This window comes from Diplotaxodon limnothrissa, linkage group LG2, assembly GCF_057381915.1.
Source record: "Diplotaxodon limnothrissa isolate DT_005_m linkage group LG2, D_limnothrissa_male_GT1.1, whole genome shotgun sequence".
NCBI classification, from domain to species: domain Eukaryota; kingdom Metazoa; phylum Chordata; class Actinopteri; order Cichliformes; family Cichlidae; genus Diplotaxodon; species Diplotaxodon limnothrissa.
The window spans coordinates 21,452,281-21,473,614 of NC_140597.1; the positions used below are offsets into that span (position 1 = coordinate 21,452,281).

The 21,334-nt window shown below is 40.9% G+C and overlaps 2 protein-coding genes and 1 pseudogene across 4 annotated transcripts in view; 1 reads left to right on the forward strand and 2 right to left on the reverse strand.

Moving 5' to 3' along the window:
* st3gal5 (ST3 beta-galactoside alpha-2,3-sialyltransferase 5) overlaps positions 1–17,474 on the reverse strand; it is a 41,962-nt gene extending 24,488 nt beyond the window's left edge. For both annotated transcript variants that reach the window (XM_085368063.1, XM_085368055.1), the window contains exons 1-2: positions 17,379–17,474; positions 10,801–10,907 (exon numbers count right to left, since the gene is read on the reverse strand). In XM_085368063.1, coding sequence (XP_085224189.1) covers positions 10,801–10,832 — 32 coding nt within the window. In that variant the 5' untranslated portion in view covers positions 10,833–10,907; positions 17,379–17,474. The remainder of the gene's footprint in view (positions 1–10,800; positions 10,908–17,378) is intronic.
* LOC146638377 (histone H1 pseudogene) lies at positions 2,014–5,106 on the forward strand (annotated as a pseudogene).
* A 1,049-nt stretch (positions 17,475–18,523) lies between the features above and the next one.
* polr1a (RNA polymerase I subunit A) overlaps positions 18,524–21,334 on the reverse strand; it is a 28,953-nt gene continuing 26,142 nt past the window's right edge. For both annotated transcript variants that reach the window (XM_085361093.1, XM_085361085.1), the window contains exons 34-37: positions 19,689–19,889; positions 19,260–19,377; positions 19,005–19,169; positions 18,524–18,793 (exon numbers count right to left, since the gene is read on the reverse strand). In XM_085361093.1, the coding sequence (XP_085217219.1) occupies positions 18,693–18,793; positions 19,005–19,169; positions 19,260–19,377; positions 19,689–19,889 (585 nt within the window). In that variant the 3' untranslated portion in view covers positions 18,524–18,692. The remainder of the gene's footprint in view (positions 18,794–19,004; positions 19,170–19,259; positions 19,378–19,688; positions 19,890–21,334) is intronic.

A 21,334-nucleotide genomic window follows, 5' to 3' on the forward strand; every position in this document is an offset into this window, starting at 1 on the left:
TAGGATGAACCATCTAGGGTGAGGGGGAGGCTACCCTCTTCCTGACCAAGGATGTTTGACCCTTTGATCAGCAGTCCACACACACACACACACACACACACACACACACACACACACACACAGGCAAGGTACTCTTTGTGTATGTAGACGTCATATGTTAATGAACTTATGCATATTCATGTAACCTCAATAAAAGGACAGTGATACGGGAGAACGGACGAGACCAACTGGAGTCAAGCGGTTGTCCGGTTCTCTCCCGTGCACGAGAAACATGAAGAAGCTTGCCTACTTGTGTCTTGCTTTGCAGTGTAATTATATTGTCTTCAACGTTCCAGCGGATGGGTTCAAGCTACAAACCTATCATTAATTGGTCCTTCGATGCCGGAGCCCTGGAATCGCATTCACCGAGGGGAGGAGAGGCACGCTGAAAGACTGACGTCAGCCAGGAAGTTCCTGTGGATTCGCTGTATGTCTTTTCTCCTCGATGAATGGCGATTGGCGGGATTCGAGGCTGATATTACACGCTAAGCAACACCGAGTAAGTTTAGAGTCCAACTCTATAACTGTACGTCTTCGCCGCTCAGTGGGGCATTGTCCGTGGCCGCTCAGTGGGGCTAAAATTCGCCGTCTAAGTGGGGCGATGTACAAAGCCGCTCAGTGGGGTTTTTTGTACAGAAGCATTAAGTCGCAGAGTTGCGCAGTTCGAACTTTTTTTGGTTCGCCGTCTTAGTGGGGCGAAATACAGACCGCTGTGTGGGGTACTGTAGTGAGTTCTCCACCGCTCAGTGGGGTGTTGAGAAGTTCCGCGGGGTCCAGATTGTGCTGGACAGTAGGCCTATTTTGTGTTGTTGTCATTGTCGTCGTCGTTGTTGTTGTTGTGTGTGAGTGTGTGCGGAGCAGAACATGTGGTCTGTGACACCGACTGTTGTTGTTATCATGGGTTTCTAAGCAACCAAGAGTGAGTCGGAGGGAGACAGACGTTTGTGCTGGACTTTGCTCCTGGCAGCACAAAGTATTTATGTAAAAAAGAGAGAGAGCGACGGCTCCACAGCTGCGCGGGTTCACGCGAGCGCGGTCACGCGGACCTGAGCCGTGCGGTTAATCGCAGGCTTATAAATGGAAGAGATTCAAATGTTAGAAGTTTTCAGAAAACACACCAGCCTTGGAGAGCTGTGGAGAAGGCCAGCCCACATCAGCAGCACTTAAGATATGCTCTGGTGAATGGCTTTCCCCCCACCCCTTGCTGACACAATGTTTATTCTTTAGCTTGCCCTGATCGACAGCAGCCTGTGTGCCAGACCATAGATTTAATTGAGGTGGATAGTTGTTAAAAGTAATCTACATTAAGCTTGTGGTTGCTTAAATTCAGTACAATGACATGTGAGGTGAAGTGATATAGGTAAATATTTAAACTCATGAAGTGCATAGAGGCACTTGACCTGTGTGGAAGACGGTCGTCTTATTATGAGCCATTGTTGAGATATAGAGCACATCTGTGAAAACAACTAATATGCTCAACCCTGTATGAAACATCTAAAAATACATGATGGAGAAGCTGTGTTGAATATGTAAGTGTAAGACTTTGCCACTGTGGGCAGAGCATGCAACTACTGTGTGATGTCGCGTTGCAGTTTTGTTTTTGTTTTTTGAGCTGATGAGCAAGCTACACATTATCAGATCAAGAGCTGTCTGAGAACTACTCAAAGAGAGGGAAACAGAGAGTGTGCAGCGTTTCCATGAGCAGTTTTTCTGCACCTTGACTCGTGTGTGTGTGTAGCATCAGCATCATGTTTTTGTTTATTTGTTTTGTTGGATTAAAAATAATTAAATAAACTGGTGATCATGCTTATGGATCACCATGGCACATATCTCCAGCCATATGGTTTATTTATGCAGATGAAAAAGTGAGTGAGAGCGGTGATTTTGCAGACCACCAGCTATTGTGAAGAAAAAAAAAAGAGTGAAAAAGAGACAAATTACATTGTAGACAAAGAGAAATAATCATAGGAAAAAGGTTTTGTGTTGATCAGCCGAAAAACAACTACAATGTCATTTTCTGCTTTTAAGAAAGGATTGTTCACACAAACACAGACAGAGAGAGAGAGAGAGAGAGAGATGTGTGTTGATTAAGCAGTGATGATAATAATGAACATGTTTTAGTTTGTCACTTTCAGGTGAAAAGCAGACCTGTATCAATTTTCCACATGCAACAGTCGGAAGAAAGTTATAGTTTAACATCATTGGAAACATGCAGGCCAAGTTTCTGGCTGACTTATTTACAGTGCCATGTGTTTCTCAACCTCACAAGCGAGCTCACTCCTCCCTGAAGATAAGGAATGCAGCTCCAAAGCAATAACATGATAAAGAGACAGCAGCAAGTCCTGAGCACAAAAAGTCCCAGCAAAGCAGCAGCAATGTGGATAAACAGCAGCAGAAGAAGAAAGCAAACCCATCTTCCTGTCTGATTGGTTGAATTTCACGGAGGGGCGAGCAAGATGGCAGCGTGAAGAGGAGTTTTTGTTTGAGTTCTCAGCACGAGACACTTATTTGACGTCTTTCTGGCCTTCGGGACTTTTTTGGAGATCAGCGCGCTAAACTTGCTGGATCTGAGGCCAGGGTCTGCGGCGGCAGCATGTTGAAATGCTCAAAAAGGACTGAGTGACTCGGGCAAGCCACATGCGGCTAGCGACATGAAAGAAATGGACCCTTCATGATGCGTTCAACGTGCCAGCGCTGTGGTGGGAAAGGCTCCATCATAAACACGCCCTGCGCCGAGGTTCAGGCCAAGAAGAAGAAGACGATGACTTCCAAGCCCAAGAAGGTCGGCCTCAGCGTGGGCGAGCTGATTGTGAAAGCCGTGGCCGCTTCCAAGGAGCGCAACGGCCTGTCTGTGGCCGCTCTCAAGAAGGCTCTGGCTGCCGGAGGCTACGATGTGGACAAGAACAAGGCCCGTGTCAAGACCGCCATCAAGAGCCTGGTGGCGAAGGGCACTCTGGTGCAGACCAAGGGCACCAGGACCTCCGGATCCTTCAAGATGAACAAGGCTACTGAGAGCAAAGCCAAGAAGCCCGCCGCGGCCAAAGCCAAGAAACCGGCAGCAGCTGCTAAGAAGTCGCCCAAGAAGGCAGCAGCAGCACTTCAGCTACTAGACAGGACAAAGCTGAAGGAGAACTGCCGGGACTGTTGAAGTGGGAGAGGACAAAAGAGTGAGAGGACAACAGAGTGAGAAGACTAGGTGAGAACACATAGGAATTATTTTTAATGTGGGAAATCAAAATTTGGGTTAGCAAACCTGGGGAAAAGAAAACTGACTGCTTAAGTTGGAAAATTGAGACGGAGTCTGAAACATTGCGAAAATAGAAACATATACAAAATCACACACACACAAGCAGAACATGCATTAACCCTACTAACAATTCCAAACACAAAATGACTCATGAAGACTCATAGCACATTAGTTAAGAAATGATTAAATAATAGCAGAGAAGTGTGTAGGAAAGGCAGCTTTAAGAACATGCTCTGCTGGAGATGCAGCTCCACAGACATGCATTAGACCTGCCTAATAACACAAACCCATGCAATGAAAATTAGCTTGTTATCTTTCATCAGTGTTAAAATAGTGTCAATTTAGCAGACACTTGTTATCAAATACTGAATTTATCCAATGCAAAAAATTGACTCTCCAGGTTGCAGGACAACAGTTTAACTTTTGTGGGAAAAAAGATCCTGGTTTGACCAACCAGTGATCAGACAATAAATTTAGTTGTTAAAATGGTAAATTGGGAGAAGCTTCCTGCTTGATTGAGGCAGCACATGTAATTTACTGTATGAGGGAAATTGTCTTTTGTGATACTATTTTGAACATGCTTTTCTGTCGTCCTGTCAACTTAGTGGGTTAATAGCTGATATGCAAATTAGTTGATCGGTTTTAGATTAATGAAAGGTGACTGAATTCTAGTATGAGTGAATGAGATGTGTTGGAGTTGTTGTGTGTTGAGTGGAGACTCTAAAACACTGAGTTTCCTGTTTTGATGTGCGAGTGAATCCTGTATTTAGATACACAACTCTGAATACATCAGAACAAACGTCTTTTGTGAAGTGCATGACAGCATGTCACATGTTTTATGATGAAGGGAAAAAGGAAAAATTGAATAAAATAGATCTGTGGCTTAAATGAGTGAAGAGCACAGACCGGGTGATTAAACTCATAGCTAATATGACATTAGGGTTATGTTGTGTGTTGTGCAGTTGATGGTTGGTTTGGAGTGAATCTAGCTGATGATTCTTCTCCTGTTGTGAAGATGATGAGGAGTTTGTGTCATGACTTAACAAGGCCTTTTTATTTTGATACTTTCACAGTGCACTGAGAGTTTGGTTTGATAATCTCTGTTATTTTTTATTTTTCATTTTTGAACAAGCACTGATTTTTGCTTGTGAATTTCTTTTCTTTGAGCAGATCTGCAAGTCGGGAATTAAAAGCGTTACACGTCGTCAAGAAAATTGTTGCAAGTGAGTTTCTCCACATTTAAAATGGGTTCAGGAGAAAGCCACTTATTTGGGACAATTAGGAAATGAGAGTCCCCCCCAAAAAGGATTCAACGAGGAAATCCAGTCTAAATTATTTTTCTTTTTGAAATAACGTCGTTTTGCTGAGCGTGGAAACGAATGCGATGATAATTTCCACAATTAGCAAAAGAAGGAACCACTGAGTGAATGAGTAAGAATTTTAAAATAACTGACTGACTGAACATGATTGTGTGAAGTTAACCCCCACCTGACAAAGGTGCAGATGAACCCATGTGTTTCCTTTTACAGGAGCAGAAAGATGACAGCAACACTCGAGGTTGCATGATGATTTAACCTTTTAAATGCCATTTTCTGTGTCTGTGCATTTATCAGGTGTGTTATTCATAGGCTTGAGTTGCTCACAGAGATAACTGTGACAAAGTATGCATACGCCTGCGCAAGCGCTAATATTTGCATTTTCTTTTCTTACAGCATGCCAGTTCTTCATGTGAATTGATGATGCGATTTATACCAGGACAACTGGTTGATGTTTTTTCCTACTACAGGATTTCTGGGTTTATGTGTGAGGAAAACTGTGTTTACGGGTTATGAGTGGTGATGCTGTTGCATTGTGTTGATGGGAAAATGTGAAGGTTACTTTGATAATGTGAATAACATGTGTGAAATTTCCTGTGTTGAGAACTGGTGTTACTTCTTTCCACAGCTAGGGTTGACTTTATGGTGTTTTTATGGCACCTCTGGAACCTGTTGACCTGTGTCTGACCTCTGTCTGACTACAGTCAATGTGTATTGCTAATGTTAGTTTCTTTGAGAATGCTGTGGAAGATTCAGCTGAAACGGACAAGTGACATGAGTAAAACAAATAAGAGATACAGTGTTTCTGGGATAGTTTGATATGGGCTCATTAGCTGGCCACTTTTGAGCCCATAGTAATATATAAGTGGAGTGACTTTGCTTAAGAGCAGTCACCGATTACATTAATGTTGCCTGAGTACATGGGATGATCCATGTCTGAGGCGACTTATGAAAATAATTGTAGTTTACTGATTTGAGAAAACCTGCACATGACACTTGTCTTGCTGATGTTGAATGCTTCTTGTCCTTATGATACAATTGTTTACAGGTATGGAGTTTGATTTTACTTCCAGATTTTGTTTTCCAGGCCATGATGGTGTGTATGCAGGCTCCTGGGAGAGCCAGGTGTTAAGCAAACTTAATATGCAAAGCACACTAACATTTTCATTGCAGGATTATAGGTCCAGGGTGGTGCTGCTCCAGGGGAAGAGATGCCCTGATGTTGCCTGGGATATGATCTAGCTAATCTTTTTCTTTAAGACTGGAATCCAGGTTTGGTGAGTTGACGCATGGGTGTGTCCATGCGTCAAGAGGTGGGGTCCAAGGATTAACATTAAACAATGTTTTTTATTATTGTTGCAGTGATTTGTGTGATTAGCCGTTTTATTTACAAATATTAAACCTATGCAAGTGGTGCACCCATGTTCAGATGAGGCTTTGATGGCCTATAAGTGAAGTTCACTGAACTAAAGAATGTGGTTTGATGATTGTTGACATACTCTCCCAATAGTTTGTCTTCCTAGCAAGGAAATACAGGTGCAGCAGTAATCTCCTGAGAAATCTTCAGAGGCCCAGTGAGAAGCGCATAGCTGACAGGACCAGGCAGTGGTTGAGGTCAAAGATCAAGCTGGTTGGGGCCCATCATGAAATCAGACCTTGGAGCCACAGCAAGGACCATGAAACTGCCTGCAAAATAGAGGAGAGGATCGTCCACAAGATGGGAGAGAGGCTTCAGGAGGATCAGAGATCATCTTCAGCACAGCAGACATCACACAGAGAGCTGTGCTACTAAGCTTCCAGGAAATCAAGAGGAGACTTCCCACAGCAAGATTTTAAATACAATGAAAGATTCAATATTGACGCTGAGGAAGACGACTAAGGTGTACGACGTGCTCTGCCTTAAACCTTCAGCAGCGTTGGAACATAAACACTCAGGGGATGAGGAGCGTGCCAAGCTCCATCGACAGCGTAGAAGGAGTTCGAGGATGACATCATGATTCTGTGAAAAGCACAGGAACCAGAAGCTATGGTGGTGATAACAGCAGTTTCCTATGAACATCACCTAACGCTGTGCCACTGTACTGTGCATACGATGACACTCTGAAGGCTGCTGGGATCATAATAGCAGTAAGACAACCCTGCACCCTTTCCACAGAGGTGTTTTCTGCAGAGTATGGACAATGAAGGACAATGAAGGAGTCATAAATATCCCCCTCACAGGACGAAGGCCTGAAGTGAGGTAATGGGAGGCCATAAAACTAGAGTGCTGAGAGGTCTGCAGCTTTGGAAATAGCTGAGAACCATGTTGACAAACAACAAAACCAACTGGTATGTTTGAATGTTTATTCTACATACATTTGGACTCTGGTCCTATGGACAACGATGGAAACAACTGGAAGAGACATTCATGACGCCCTGCAGAACTCAAACCACTCTGCAGAGAGACATGTGATGTGCACACCTGGAGGAAGCATTACCAAGCTGAGATGTTTTTGAAAATGTTACTTTTTTATTTTCACTATTAAATTAACAATTTCTTTGTTTGCTCGTAAGATGCAGTTTGCCATGAGATGAGCTCAATGAATGGGATAACTGCTAATACATTTGTTGAACTGTGTACCTTTTCAGTAATTTAGGGTGATTTGACATATGCTGAGTATAAAAATGTTTGCATTGAAACTGTCAGACATGAGGTATTCATACCTGGGAACGTTTCAGGCATATAGGTCAAAAAGGGGGGAAATGTTAGATTTGTATTGTTGATTGTCATTTATGCTTAGAAATATTTACTTATATATGCTTAGAGTTTTGTAATTAGTTGTAGATTGGTAGAGGTTTTGATCCTTGATAGTCTGCAAACTTTGTGTGTATTAGACAGCACTTTGGGAGCATGAGAGGTCATACCGTGTCTTATTATTTTATGGTAGGATTAACGTAGTTGCGTCTGTTCTAGTCTAAGTGCTCTTTGTTTAGATGAACTGCAGGACTTCCTCACCGTGTTATCTAGGATGAACCATCTAGGGTGAGGGGGAGGCTACCCTCTTCCTGACCAAGGATGTTTGACCCTTTGATCAGCAGTCCACACACACACACACACACACACACACACACACACACACACACACACACAGGCAAGGTACTCTTTGTGTATGTAGACGTCATATGTTAATGAACTTATGCATATTCATGTAACCTCAATAAAAGGACAGTGATACGGGAGAACGGACGAGACCAACTGGAGTCAAGCGGTTGTCCGGTTCTCTCCCGTGCACGAGAAACATGAAGAAGCTTGCCTACTTGTGTCTTGCTTTGCAGTGTAATTATATTGTCTTCAACGTTCCAGCGGATGGGTTCAAGCTACAAACCTATCAGCTCACACACAAGAGCTTCAAGAACTTTGGCCAGCACAGATAGATTAGATATTGGTCTGTAATTAGTTAACACTGCTGGGTCGCCCCCTTTTATACTAGAAGTGGCACTGAAGTGGAATAGTATGTGCCACCATCAGCTAATTGTTGAAGAAAATGCAAGACTTCCACAACCTGCCTCCACTTACAAAAACCAAGGTGTTCTCCTTCCATCCTGTGAAGGATTCTCTTTTACTAGAAAGCACTGTGTCCTTTCAAACAGCAGAGGTAAACCAGGAACCACTTGAGGCGATCAGGCTTCTGACTACACTCTTCATGTGATTTACATGCAAAGATGGCAAAGTAATGAAGAAAGAATAGTAATGAATGAAGTAATGTAGTAATAATGTGTCTAGTAATAAAGAACTTACAGCTTCAGATAGGTTAGAACGTTGCATGCAGACTGAGAAAAAATTAGAACAAGCTGTGCCTGTTTTCTGCAAGTTTCAACTGGGACTCTGCCTACATACGTGTAAGCAGTTTGGAATGACATGTGATTAATATCAGAATGAGTGGGAGCTTCTTCTTAAGTATGACACAGACATAGTTCGTCTCCATGGCGTCAAATGATCTGTTTGAACTTTCATTTTATTGCTTTCTTTTGTTAATGTCCACAAAAGCCACAGCCACTGAAAACCAAATCATTTAACATGAATGAGGAAAGTGCTGCTATTCTGTCAGATTCATGTCTAACTATGGGCAAAGCATGTCGGGATGTTGAATAGTTGAATAGTTAATTGCGTATTAAAATTGACATTTTTTAACTTAAATTTGTCATTTCTTAAAATGTAAAGGGATTTACAAAAAACAAAACTGAATTAAAAACATATTTTTGAATTCTGCATTAAAAAACAGATTTTTAAAAATACAATTTAAAAAGTCAAATAAATAAACAATACCTTCTTTTTTTTCTTTTCCACCAATCCTTTTCAATTTCATTTCGATGTCTTTTTGCATATTTTATTTCACAACTCATTATTAAATTACAAAATATTGTATTTATTAGGGGTGCAACGGTACACAAAATTCACGGTTCGGTTCGGTTCGATACTTTGGTGTCACGGTTCGATATTTTTTCAATACAAAAAAAATGTTCATGCCTTTTTAATTTGTCATTTATTAAAATTATAAATATATATTTTAACTCAAAAGTACAGTTTTTAAATTTAACCCTAACCCTTGTGCGCATTTTTTATTTTGACAGCGAATGTGCACCTGCGGACCACTTATGTGCAGCCCTGGTTATTTAGCTCATCATATTGCAGCCACAGAAATTATTTTGTCCATGAAACCATAAAGCTGCTCTTTCTTTTTGCCTTATAGTCTGATTTGTCATAACTTTTCCGTTTTGTGGTAAGCTTTTCTTTGGCTGTCACTTCTTCACCCTGACCTGTCTTATTTGGCTCAGCAGAACTAAAATATATATCCTGCTGCTTTTACACAGGCACTCACATAAGCTCAGCGATTCTCTGCGCGATCAACCTCTCACATGTTTAAGCTTGCTGTGGGAGATTTCACTTGTCATGTTTGCATAGTAAGCTAACGATTGAAAAGACGATGTCAGAGGAATTGATGCGCAAATTATCATCACTCACCAATCAGTGCTGTCGCTCTCTATACACAGTTCGTGCGATTGCAAAGTGAAAGCAAAAAACAAGCGCAAATTCAAACGCGATTTCAATATGTCACATATTGACAGTGGCTCGCCGATGCCAATGACATAATTACCCAGCTACATTTCCGAAAGAATGCAAAAGCATTGACATATATTTTTCCTTCCTACGATAGCCCGACGGGCAGGGCAGAGATAGATTTTGGTAGCCCGACTGGAAAAATCGCTAGCCCCAGGACGTCGGGCTAGCGATATTGCGAGCCCTGTATCTGATTGAGGAATCACTCATCTTTGGAAAAGAGAGTTTATTACAGAGAAATGGCTCTTTCCAAAATAAAAGCTATACTATCCGCTTCTTCTGGGCTATATTCTCAGCAGCATATTAAACATATCAGGTCCCCATAAGGAGAATCATGTGCTAACAGCTGTCTGAATGACTCGGCTAAAGTTAGTAGCATGCTTGTTGTTTTTGTCTTTGCACTAGGATGATGTCGGCGTAAATGTGCAGTCATATTCGTTGTGTTCCCACTAGTGCTTTCAGGTTAATCTCGTTGAAATGACCTTAACGCCACAACACGGCAAATCTCCGTTAACGAGCTACCGCCGATCGCTCCGTGCATGGGGCTGGACGGCCAACACGTTAACGAGCTAACTGCGCTAACACACTAGTTCCCACCCATGTAATTGAGCATTGCATGGCACATCCAACATACTATTTTACTTTAGTCCATGACGCGCTTACCTTCAGGGTCATACGTCACATGAAAACCAAAATAATTCCAAACGCCAGATCTGAATGAGGGTGGGGGAGGTCCATGTTGCAAGGAGAGCTTAACTTCTGTCTTGCTAGCTTGCCCTGCGCTCTTCCTTCTGACGATGCTGTCTGTGTTGAGTACTCAGTGGATCTGCGCTCGACAGTGCAGCCTAGGCGGAGTAGTCGAACGCAGATTCACTGAGCGCTCAACACAGACAGCATCGTCAGAAGGAAAGTTGATAAAATAAATTACAAATGTTGTATTGTTCGATACATATGCGTACCAAACCGAAAGCACTGTATCGAACGGTTCAATATCGATACGAATATCGTTGCACCCCTAGTATTTATATATGGAGGACTTTCCTGGTCCTCCATATATAACCACCAAAATCATTGCAAGTCTTCTGTGTTCTGAATATCACCTGTGTGCTGCCCAGCGTATCTGAAGCCTCATGCTGGTCTCTCTGTTCTGGGACGTCTTCTGGTCTCTGCTGTAGACTGAAGCCCTCTGACTGTCAGGAGTCCTGACCTGCACACACAGGCATGGCCATTACCAAACATTGAAAACAGTGGATGTTCTATGCATGACTCGAGGTTTTGGTCACTTAAAAATACTCAGGTTTCCTGCACACAGACTTTACTGAGCATCTTCCTCAGCTCATTCCAGTATGAAGGTCACCATATGAGATGAATTAATTAGTGGACAAACACAGCTTTTATTTTGAAAGTTTAGTCACTAGAGCCCAGTATTGGCTATTTGCAGATATTTTGGTGTCTGCATTTATTGGGGGTCATATAATTAAAATTTAAGAAAGGAAAGAGGAGAAACACCCTTCAACTATGAGTGCTAATGTTGCTGAATGCCCTCTGACTAGGGCTGCTCAATTAATCGAATTTTAATCACGATTACGATCTGGGCTTTCAACGATCATTAAAAATGACTGAGCCGATTATTAGCCCCTCCCTCATTTATCCGCGACACCTTAAAGGCCGGTCCGTAAAAATATTGTCGGGCATAAACCGGTCCGTGGCGCAAAAAAGGTTGGAGACCGCTGATTAAGAGGACCCGAGGGAAGCTCGGAAAGCTAAGCAGAAGTTATTTGGAGAGGAGAGTGACTGCTGTTGGTTGAAAAGAGAGGTTAAAAAAAACTTCAGTGGTGTTGCACACTATTTTATATTATTTTTTAAAGTCATTGTTAACCCTTTAAATCCGATCAGAGCAGCACGCTCCGTTTTGTGTAACGATTTTTAAATCCCTGTAGAACCTGAACCGTGTAAGCTAGCGCAATAATTTGTTTTGTATATGAAACCGGAGGAGTTGTACTTACATCTTATGCCATCAGCTTGTCCTCGGTCACGGTTTTCTTCCACATATAGCTTTGCAAAAATTGCATAAAAAGTGCTTGCAGGAACAAAAACATAATATTCCAGAAACACACTTTGCCGATCCGATCAGCTGTTCGTAACACTTCCCACAGTGAAACAGACATCAGCGCGAACTATCGCATGTCCGCCATTTCCTGGCCGAAACCGGAAGTGACGTCATTTTTGCGGAAATGTAGTTTTTTACTTGTAGGCCTTAAAAACCTATACTGGTCATGTTTGACTTTTCTGAATAGTTTCTGTGATGCTTAGAACTCAAATTGCACAGCTGGAAATAGTTTATTTTGATGCACATGCTGTTTTCTTTGCAAATTTGCATCATAGGATTGTTTTTTCGTTTTTTCTGTAGTGTATATAAAAATTGGTGTATCTCCAAAATAAAACTATGAAGACACTCAAAATAAATTTCCTGTTGTTGTAAACTATTTTTTGCAACTTTTTTGTATTTAAAGTTTTAAGGGATAAACCTCTTAAATTTCTCCAAGTAGAAATATATGTAAAAAACAAAACAAAAACTATTTTCAATTTTTTTGTAGTTTATTGCACTTTTTTGCAATTAATGTAGTTACTATGGACTTAATGCATACATATTATTAAAATATGGGCTATAACAGTTGTATAGCAACTTGAAATGCTCCCACAAATGGCACTACTACTACAACATGTAAAAAAATAATATAAGCTCTGGCGGACTTGGTTCTATGGTAGGTCTTAAAGGGTTAAATAAATATCGTCAAATAATCAAGATCTCAATTTCAGTGAAAATAATCGTGATTATCATTTTTGCCATAATCGAGCAGCCCTACCTCTGACAGTCACACTCTGTGTCAGCAGCACGTATTTGGACCAAAAAATAAATCTACAAGAACACACGCACACACACACACTCAACCATGAAATTTTATGTAACATCTTATCAGCAAAGACTCATAAAGATCACATCATTTTATGGAGACTAGCTGACAGTGTAATTACTGTAAGATAATTTGTTCCTTAAAAGCAAGCAAAAACAAAAGCAGTTAAAAACACTATATTAGTGTAACCTGTCACATTGTGCTCTAACTCCAACTCTTTAGTGCACTGTGCTCCACAGAACGTAGGCTTACCACACAGCTGTAACGTATTAACAGTTATTAACTTAAACTGTCACTTAAACTTAAACTGTCCTTTCTGTGCACTTTGTTTTTTAAACATGTATTAAATTAAAGTCGATTAGGTCAATTAAGCATTATAAGGCGGAAGGTGGGGGGTGGTTCCCTTTCTTTTTTGCTGGGAGTTGGCAACCCTATAAGTTAGGTTATTTAATATTTCTGCTAAGTTCTCTTTAAAATACCAGAATAGGAAGGATGGTGCAGCTTTAAGTTTATTAGACTGATCACTTTTGCTGAACTATTAAATATTTTGGGTGCAGTGTATTTTTTGCATGCAGGTGTAACAGAGTAGCTTTAGTTTAGTTTAGTTTTTTTAAACTTGAGTATGAACTTATACAAAATGCAGAAAGATATTAAAAAAAAACGTTTTATTGATTGTAAAATATGCTATATCGGTATCAGCAGATATTGAAATTTATGATATCGGTATCAGACATAAAAAGTGGTATAGTGCCATCTCTACCATAGAGTGAGATCAACCAGACTGCATTAACTCAAAACATTCCTAGCCTTCCCTATTTAAGAAGAAGTTTCTAACACATTATGCTTTTAGCATGTACAGCACTTTGTGAACTCTGGTTTTATGTTAAAGTGCTTTATAAATAAAGGTGGTATGGTATGGTGGTACATTAAATGAAAAGAAAGGCAACTTTGGAGATTCCACTCATTGTAAAACAAAACCTTATAATTCTGAGTCAATGCCGAGACCATACACATAAGAACAAGAAGACACCACAACCGAAGACTGCCGGGAAAAGTGGGTGAAGAACTTATTAAATAGGAACCTCCCTGAAACTGAAAAGAAGAAGCTAACCAAAGGACTCAATTTTGCCATTTCTCCACCACAGCTGCCCATAGTGGACCTCATCACAGGCACAGAAACAGCGATACGTATTAATAAATGAATACTTCCTATGAACAACACCTATGAGCCCTTAAGACAAGACCTCAGAAGCAACTATAAAAATAAAGTCATCAGTTTGAGCGGTTTCACTGCATCCTCGGTATCTACAAGTAGGCATCACGGGGCTGTGTGGATTCAATAATACAGGGAGTGCAGAATTATTAGGCAAATGAGTATTTTGTCCACATCATCCTCTTCATGCATGTTGTCTTACTCCAAGCTGTATACCGATATCATAAATTTCAATATCTGCTGATACCGATATAAATCCGATATAGCGTATTTTATAATCAATAAAACGTTTTTTTTTTTAAATATCTTTCTGCATTTTGTATAAGTTCATACTCAAGTTTAAAAAAACTAAACTAAACTAAAGCTACTCTGTTACACCTGTATGCAAAAAATACACTGCACCCAAAATATTTAATAGTTCAGCAAAAGTGATCAATCTAATAAACTTAAAGCTGCACCATCCTTCCTATTCTGGTATTTTAAAGCGAACTTAGCAGAAATATTAAATAACCTAACTTATAGGGTTGCCAACTCCCAGCAAAAAAGAAAGGGAACCACCCCCCACCTTCCGCCTTATAATGCTTAATTGACCTAATCGACTTTAATTTAATACATGTTTAAAAAACAAAGTGCACAGAAAGGACAGTTTAAGTTTAAGTGACAGTTTAAGTTAATAACTGTTAATACGTTACAGCTGTGTGGTAAGCCTACGTTCTGTGGAGCACAGTGCACTAAAGAGTTGGAGTTAGAGCACAATGTGACAGGTTACACTAATATAGTGTTTTTAACTGCTTTTGTTTTTGCTTGCTTTTAAGGAACAAATTATCTTACAGTAATTACACTGTCAGCTAGTCTCCATAAAAATACAGGAAATGCAGAATTATTAGGCAAATGAGTATTTTGTCCACATCATCCTCTTCAAGCATGTTGTCTTACTCCAAGCTGTATAGGCTCGAAAGCCTATACAGCTAGGTGATGTGCATCTCTGTAATGAGAAGGGGTGTAGTCTAATGACATCAACACCCTATATCAGGTGTGCATAATTATTAGGCAATGTCCTTTCCTTTGGCAAAATGGGTCAAAAGAAGGACTTGACAGGCTCATAAAAGTCAAAAATAGTGAGATATCTTGCAGAGGGATGCAGCAGTCTCAAAATTGCAAAGCTTCTGAAGCGTGATCATCGAACAATCAAGCGTTTCATTCAAAATAGTCAACAGGGTCGCAAGAAGCGTGTGGAAAAACCAAGGCGCAAAATAACTGCCCATGAACTGAGAAAAGTCAAGCGTGCAGCTGCCAAGATGCCACTTGCCACCAGTTTGGCCATATTTCAGAGCTGCAACATCACTGGAGTGCCCAAGAGCACAAGGTGTGCAATACTCAGAGACATGGCCAAGGTAAGAAAGGCTGAAAGACGACCACCACTGAACAAGACACACAAGCTGAAACGTCAAGACTGGGCCAAGAAATATCTTAAGACTGATTTTTCTAAGGTTTTATGGACTGATGAAATGAGAGTGAGTCTTGATGGGCCAGATGGATGGGCCCGTGGCTGGATTGGTAAAGGGCAGAGAGCTCCAGTCCGACTCAGACGCCAGCAAGGTGGAGGTGGAGTACTGGTTTGGGCTGGTATCATCAAAGATGAGCTTGTGGGGCCTTTTCGGGTTGAGGATGGAGTCAAGCTCAACTCCCAGTCCTACTGCCAGTTTCTGGAAGACACCTTCTTCAAGCAGTGGTACAGGAAGAAGTCTGCATCCTTCAAGAAAAACATGATTTTCATGCAGGACAATGCTCCATCACACGCGTCCAAGTACTCCACAGCGTGGCTGGCAAGAAAGGGTATAAAAGAAGAAAAACTAATGACATGGCCTCCTTGTTCACCTGATCTGAACCCCATTGAGAACCTGTGGTCCATCATCAAATGTGAGATTTACAAGGAGGGAAAACAGTACACCTCTCTGAACAGTGTCTGGGAGGCTGTGGTTGCTGCTGCATGCAATGTTGATGGTGAACAGATCAAAACACTGACAGAATCCATGGATGGCAGGCTTTTGAGTGTCCTTGCAAAGAAAGGTGGCTATATTGGTCGCTGATTTGTTTTTGTTTTGTTTTTGAATGTCAGAAATGTATATTTGTGAATGTGGAGATGTTATATTGGTGTCACTGGTAAAAATAAATAATTGAAATGGGTATATATTTGTTTTTTGTTAAGTTGCCTAATAATTATGCACAGTAATAGTCACCTGCACACACAGATATCCCCCTAAAATAGCTAAAACTAAAAACTACTTCCAAAAACATTCAGCTTTGATATTAATGAGTTTTTTGGGTTCATTGAGAACATGGTTGTTGTTCAATAATAAAATTATTCCTCAAAAATACAACTTGCCTAATAATTCTGCACTCCCTGTATAGTCTAATACAACACATCACACAGACCCATCGCTGTCCCTGAATTATTATTCAACAACTTCCTGAATGAAAATGTATTCCACCCAAACCTCAGCCTACTTTTTTCTTTTGTGCATCTATCTCTGACTGCACGAAATGTCCAGAAAAGTGGACATCAAACTCGGAATACTATGCTGAGAAACAAAAATACAAATGTGCAGATCACAGTTGTCTTTTCCTGCCAAACATCTACAAAACGCTTTGTGTAACTGAGTGGCACATGATCAACTCTCTTACCAAGTCTTGTGATACAAGATACACCCTCTTCATTTACACAAGGGTGTAACCTGCGGTTGTCTTCTGATAGGCGCAGCTCTCTTATACTTATCACTTCGTGCTTATGTGCCAGAAGCTAACTTTCCCCCCCCTCAAAATACTATTTAGACTCTAACATCGAAATTTCGACTTTATTCTCAAAATTATTCGTAATATTTTTTTCTTAATGCGGTCCCATTGCTCCCTCGTATTAAATCAGTATGAGTGTTTACTGCATCCCTGCTGCCGTTAAGTGGTAAGAACTCCAGGGACAGATTAAGAAGCCTTTTATAAATGCTCGGAGAAAAGGCCGGGGCGGCGGGTGTCTGACACAGTAAATGTGGCCTGTGAAGGTAAATGATTTTATTGCTCCGAGTCTCTTAACAACCGGCCTACCAGCCCTTGAAAAAGTAAAAATAAAACAAAGCTAAACATTTTTGCTTTTCGTAGCTTCGGCTTTCTCCTTCTTTGCTAACGTCCTGCGCAGAGCCGAGGATTGTGGATAAATGCGCCATAACGTTTTTACAAACGCTGTATAATTAAATTCCGCTAAACTGCGTGAAAATATCACATGGATAATCAACTGCTTATTTACAAGTAACGCAAATATTTTTAATACAGCGAAGCTTTTGTAATAGGACAAAAACAAAGAAAGATACAGCATCAGCGGCCGACTGTTAATATCGGCAGCTTCAAAATGTAGCAAAACACTGACCAGCAACGAAGGCTCAAGTCAGCTTACAGGCTGACCATTGTGTCCATATCGAACCAAACTGTATTTTACCCCCAACTGCTGACGCCTTTCAAACCAGCTTCTACTGTTTCGCCTCATTTCGTTATGACTCACCCTTCCATAGATATCCACGAGCGGTCACGGCGCATCCTTCGCACGAGGGTACATTATCACATCTCGAGATTCTGCAGCTTTATCACACCACCTTCACTGGTCAGTCCTACCGCAGGAGACCAACCAACCAATCAAATTGCGTAAAAGTTCCCATCATTTCCGTTCTTTCGTAATAAAAGCCTCCCAACATTTCAGTGTCCCGTTAGCGCTACAAGCAACGGTAGCTGTTTGCAAAATTTGTCCACAAAACATGTTGTAAACTGAAATGCACAGTAAAATCCGTTAGATTTACTCTTAGAACAGTAGTAATGCAGATTTATAAATCGAGATAAATACACAGAACCAACTTTACAGGTTACACAATAAGGTTTAGGATAAATAAGCCAGAGATGTAAAAGTGTAAATAAATCAGGAGAGAAACAGTAGATACATTTTGTCTGGGTGCAGGACTGGATCAATGCACCCAAGTCACACTGGACTGGTGGACTGTGACCTCGGAATATTTTCAACACACTAACTATAGTTTTTCTGGGTGAGCTTATGCTTTAAAGTACACACTAATTACTCAGCCACCTACACATTACACATGCAGGAGCTGCTTACTCATGGACACCCATATCATGAGGCTCTAGAAAGTTTGGAGTCAGCAGTGACGGCGGTTTTTGCTCACTGTGTGCCTCAGCACTTGGTGATTATGCCAACTTTAGTCATCTTGGATGACCTGTTGCACTTCTTAATCATTATCTCTGCAGTAACAGATATTTTACAGACTGACAGTAGCATCCTGATAGAGTACGGCCCTTGAACACAGTGAGAGCTTTAGAATGACACACATATGTTTGTAAATCTAGACCTCATGACCTCAATTCACTGAAAAGACTGACCTCTGTTCAGAGTCTTGAGCTTGAGCTAGAGTAAGTAATCAGATTCATCTTTTTTTCCTTTACCAAACGAACTTAATAAAGACACTCTGGACCTGCTCAAGGCCTGTCTATAATGCTGAATGACTATTGTTGTGTTCCCAAAAACATAAATTGATGTTGTTTACAATTCAAACAGTCCCAATACTGTCACAAAATACATACATAACAAAAATACAAAATTCAATATTCCTTTTATTAAGAAATGAAAACAAAGTGACTTATTCCATCAGTTTTTATGTTCTTTTAATGAAACGTTGCAGCCTGGAAGGCTTTTGCTAAAAGGAAATAAACATATTTACTGATGCATTCTGTAGAGGATGTAAGGAGCCTGCAGACCGGATCAGCTGTGATCTTATCACATCATATCTAACCACTGTCAGCATCTCTGTCTCTACTGCAGAGGCTGCTTCAGTTCAAAGAGTCCTGTTCCACCTCTGACTACTTTCCCCACCACCAGGCAGGCTGAGGGTGACACTAGCTGATCATGTGATCCTGAGGGGGGGGGGGGAGAGGAAGAAGAAGAATACTTTACTTAACAACAATGCTGAAAATGTATTTCTATACATTTACTTCTGACTAATGATCAAATCCGATTTAGTACATAGAAAAAACAAAGAGCCTAACGCTGGTAGACCAGTAGCGACCCTCGTAAACTGTGATTTCTCTTCAGCTTTCTATGCTTTATCAATGTTGTCATCCTTACCTAGCATGGTGGCCTGCTTGAGGAATTTGTAGCTGGTCTCGAAGGTCATCTGCTGCAGAGGAGAGGAGTTGGACCGGATTGCGTGTCGGTTCAGTGGCTTATATACACCTTCATAGCACATGTAGTCTGCTACCAGTGATAGATGTCTGGGGTCAACTTCAATACCTGGAGAGAGACGGAGGAAATCTGAGTGATTCTGAGAGCTTTCCTGGTTTGGGGTTTTTTGAGTACGAGTCTAAATAAGAGCATGTTTACCATAGACAGCAAAGACATTTTTGATCTCTTTCTCTATGACCTTCAGAGCCACCTCAATTCCATATGTCTTCGCCATGGCGTGCACCTCATTGGAGTACAGTCTGTTGATGTCCAAGATCTGGAGGAAAATAAATAGAGCTGCAGTGTTGGGACAACTGAAAACATGCAGTCTGGTAAGACAGAGCAACACAAATACAATAAGAAACTGCAGAAGCCTTTCCAAACTACAGAGGCGATATCGCCACAGTTACTCTCTGTATTTCTGATCGGACCAATCAAAATGTAGCTGGAGGAATCTTATCTGTAACCCAGCAACTTGTAACTCTGACCAGCTGTTTACCTTCACTTAATTTAGAAAGGCTTGCAGATGTGCAAAAAAACAAAAAGCCACCCTTATAAGCACGGCATTGTTTCAATTTCACCACCTACATCACTGTACTTGAAGATTTCATGCATGTTGATTCCCTCAGTGTTCAGAACGGTTTCCTTTTCTCCGGTCTTTGTTGTCGTTTCGCTGAGCAGGCAGCGCGTCAGGCCCTTGGTCTCCATGATGACGGCATTCTGGGCCAGCGATGTCAGCACCGAGGTCAGATCAAAGTGCACCTTGCTCACAGGTAATGCCAGGTCAACCTATAAAGGAGACAGATGAGAGTTAATCTACTTCCTGTAGCTGCATACCTTAGCGTCATGCGTGTCAGTGCAATCGCAATACGTCGTAATTTCCAAAAGTCCTCAATTATACAAAACCCAGGCTAAAAACCCCACAAGGATCGATGCACAGGTTGTCTTCTGGAGGGAGATCGTCTTTCACACCAATTGCGCAATTGCACACTGCTGGCACGGTGTCTGTGCACAGAAAATCTGTGTTGCGCACAAAAAAAAACCTAACCTGAATTGAAATTAAAATAAATACGTTAACAATTCTGTTTTGCAGTGTTAGTCAGTGAGTGACTGAACGATGCCACCTTATCCCATAGTCCAGCCAATGATGCGATTCACATTCGTATATACGCAGCTAATCAACGTCGTTGACAGGCTATGACAGCGTCCTTATGTGCCGACACCGGTGTTTTAGCTGGCAAAGTGGCGTGGCTGATGTGGAGTGAAGCCACGTTAATGACAACGTGGACAACGGTTGGAGATGTGAGCAGGACAGACAGAACAATTGACGGGAAAAGTGTGGACTTCATACCAGTTTCTAAATTGTGTTGACCGGCCACGTAAAACCAGAGTAAGGCATTCACTTTTGGCTCACTCTTTCTTCACTTCCACACGGGGCGGCAGCTGAGGTGAGGTTCTATTTGGGTTTTATTTTTATGTATTGTTTAAGGGAATGAGTAAATCTGTTTTCCTGTTTTCTTTCAGCTGTGGCAGTCCATGTGTGTCTTTGTTTCCTTCCTTCTTTGCCTTAATTATTTGAGAATAAAAGGAGAACCCTGAGAATAATTCTGAATTAGATGGCTGCTTTTTCTTATTCTAACCGGATGAGCCCATGATGCTGATTGCTTCAGCCCTGAACCTTCCTTCCTTCAAAACAGTTTTGTTGTGTGTGTCAGAACAATGAGGCGACTGCTGAATGTTACAGGTGTTACAGCAGTGATACATCTGCTGCTGTAATCAGGTATCAGGCTGTTGTTCTCCTTTATCTCATAGTGGACACAAATTATTTTTTGGAGTGGCACAAATAATTTGTGTGGCATCAGATTTGATGCAGAACAGCTGATTGTTCTGTAAATAGTTTGAAATGTTTATTTAAAGAAAAAACGCCTTCGCTGCATTTTTAGGGAAACAGCTGCAAAAAACTTTGTTTGCAAAACTCAGTTACTTTTTTGAAGAAGTAACTATATAATTAATTGCCCAGCATTGGTCATTATTTACTGTATTTTGCAGACAGAGTTACAGACTCTCTCCCAGACCACAGACTCATAATACAAGTCAGAACTTTATTTTTTTTAAAAAGAAGAAAGTTGAGTTTTCAAAATTGGAGTTCAAGTTATTTTTACTTCCAAGTGTTAACATACTACACAGGTCATGAACAAGATTTTTTAAATTGTCATTGTAAGTGGGCTAAAGCA